The 2,631-nt window shown below is 39.3% G+C and overlaps 1 protein-coding gene across 1 annotated transcript; it reads right to left on the bottom strand.

Moving 5' to 3' along the window:
• Nucleotides 1-665: 665 nt before the first annotated feature.
• LOC116739360 (protein TOPAZ1-like) lies at nucleotides 666-2,310 on the bottom strand (the record flags this gene model as incomplete). Its single annotated transcript, XM_032603729.1, is given in 5 exon segments — nucleotides 666-1,133; nucleotides 1,136-1,559; nucleotides 1,561-1,806; nucleotides 1,808-2,091; nucleotides 2,094-2,310. Coding segments are annotated over 5 exon segments (1,581 nt in total), but the record flags the coding sequence as incomplete, so codon positions are not given.
• Between the last annotated feature and the right edge of the window lie 321 nt (nucleotides 2,311-2,631).

Here is a 2,631-nt window from a genome sequence, read left to right as displayed (position 1 = left end):
AAAAATGATAGAGTTTTAAGAATAGGTGGAATTTTTGTTCAGTTATTCATGGTATTTTTCTTTCTTTTTTCAGTTTTAGTATTTTTTTAAATTGAGTATAGTTGATTTACAATGTTGTGTTAATTTCTGCTGTACAGCAAAGTCAGTTATATATACATTCCTTTTTTAAAAAAATATTTATTTATTTATTTATTGTTTATTTTTGGCTGCACGGGGTCTTAGTTGCAGGATCTTCATTGCAGCATGTGGGATCTTTAGTTGCGGCATGTGGACTCTTAGTTGTAGCATGCGTGCAGGATCTAGTTCCCCGACCAGGGATCGAACCCGGGCCTCCTGCATTGGGAGCACAGGATCTGATCCACTGAACCACCAGGGAAGTCCCTCATACATTCTTTTTAAAAATATTCTTTTCCATTATGGTTTATCATAGGATACTGAATATAGTTCTCTGTGCTATACAGTAGGACCTTGTTGTTTATCCATCCTATATATAAAAGCTTACATCTACTAACCCCAACCTCCCAATCCATCCTAACCCCAAGCCACTCCCCCTTGGCAACCACCAGTCTGTTCTCTATGTCAGTGATTCTGTTTCTGTTTTATAGATAGGTTCATTTGTGTCATATTTTATTTTATTTTTTATAGAGAAAACTGTCTTTATTTTCATTGCCTTTTATTTTCAACAATGATTACTTGAACTTAAAAAAAAAAATCCTTTAGTAACTAATGGTTATTGAAAAGCCAAACCTTTCCAGCCCACTTCATATTCTCTTTCAACCATTTCAGGGCAGAACAATGTTCCATACTATAAACCTGTTCCTTATTAACATTGATGGTCATGTGCTTAATGAAAAGCTTTGGATCTGATATACGAGCAGCCATAATCAATCTTTCCACTGCAATTTGATAGTCATCCTTGCTCTGAGATTTGTTTTCTTCACATCTTTTTAAAACTATCTGCAGCATCTGTGTAGAAGTTCCAGGACTCTGAATACTATTAACATTAGATACCAGGAAGATTTCAATAGCTAAAAGCATTTCAATCTCAGACAAATAGGAAGGAATCAGTAGAAGTTTTCAGTATAAATTTCCCTCCAATGGTGGGTAGCAACCCAATGAAAGAGCACTTTTGTGTGGGCTCTGGCTTTGAGCCGTAAACAACTTCTTCCTAAAGAAGTAATTAATCTTCTAAGAAAGGAAAAATCAATAGGGTTGCTCTTTGAAATCGTGAATTCTGCTCCGGAGGATGACATACAAAGACTGTTGGTTTCTACACAGGCATCTTGAGAATTTTGAAAACCTGGTAGATTTTGCAAAACTTCAAATGTCTGTCTGTAAAGACTCTTCGCTAAGATTTTACGTGCAGTTGTACAGAGCAGATTATGCTGATTGAGCACATGCAGTCTATCACAAGTCCACAGTGGTGTATTGGTGACTCCCTCTGACTCCCTTAATACCCAAATGGCACCATCTAGGCTTCCGCTTTTTAGAAAAATTTCTGCTGCAATATTCACAACTTGACATCTCGGTGCTAACTTCTCAGGCCCTATAAGTCCTTTTTAAACTTGTAAAATGTATTTTTAATTCATATAGTTTATCTAAGACCTTCCTTCCCTTGGACCACTGCAACAGCTTGTGGTAGAAGTACATAGCACTGATTCCGATTCTTCCCAGCAAAGTTTTATCTACTTCACTATTTTGTGGATCTTTGCTAACTGTTTCAGCGAATTCACGAAATGGAACACCTGGTCTCTCTTCTTTACAGTCTTTTGTTAGTGTTTCAGCAATACAAGCACAAAATCTCTGGGAAATCTGCAAATTTTTCACAGCCCAGTTTTATGTTAATGTGTAAATTTCCCAATTTGGTCCAGTCATCTTTTTCTTTACAATGTTCTATTTCATTCAAGGCTGACTCTAAATCACACTTCCAGTTCTTTTCAAACTGCCTTGTCCATAACCTGGATTTCATTCCCAGAACTGCAGTTATTTCTTGCTTGGAAGCCTGTACTTGGTATAAAAGCTTAATAATATAGCTAAAGTGTTCTGGGTCAAGTACCATCCCAGCTTCAACAAGCTCGCGAAAGATATCAAAGCAGGTACAGCATTCCTTAATTTCATAGTTGCCACATACTCAAATATTTTTAGTAATATTTTCAGAGCAGGCAGCATTTTAACCATTATGCTGAGGTTCATGACCTGAAATACTTCTTTCAATAAACAATGTTTGAGTAAAGAATTTAGAAGGTCATTTAACACTTGTAAATCAAAGTGTATACCCGGCGGAAACTTTCTGTGGTACTCCATAAATGTGTTTACAGGTCAGTCCCTGGCTGTGGATCATCACTTGAGGCTTCAGTAACTTTTCTTTTTTCCTTGGTGTGTCTTCCCGACTGCAAGTGTAGCTCTGCTTCCTTCGCTGCTTCTAAGCCAGGCCGGTCTGATGGGTCTGAAGAGCCCACCTGGCTCCCGGGCCCCTCCACTAGCTGCCTTGCTGAGGCCTTCCTAGGCCTGGACGTCTCACCCGACTTGTCACTTTCCACCTCTTCTCTCCCAGATGGCCTGGGCCACCATCCTCCTCTCTTGCCTGCTCTCCTCGCGCCCCTGCCCCCACCTCAGGGCTGCAGCCTCCCG

The sequence above is a fragment of the Phocoena sinus genome, chromosome 14 (assembly GCF_008692025.1).
Source record: "Phocoena sinus isolate mPhoSin1 chromosome 14, mPhoSin1.pri, whole genome shotgun sequence".
In the NCBI taxonomy this organism is placed as follows: Eukaryota; Metazoa; Chordata; class Mammalia; order Artiodactyla; family Phocoenidae; genus Phocoena; species Phocoena sinus.
This window is presented reverse-complemented; position numbering and strand designations above follow the sequence as displayed.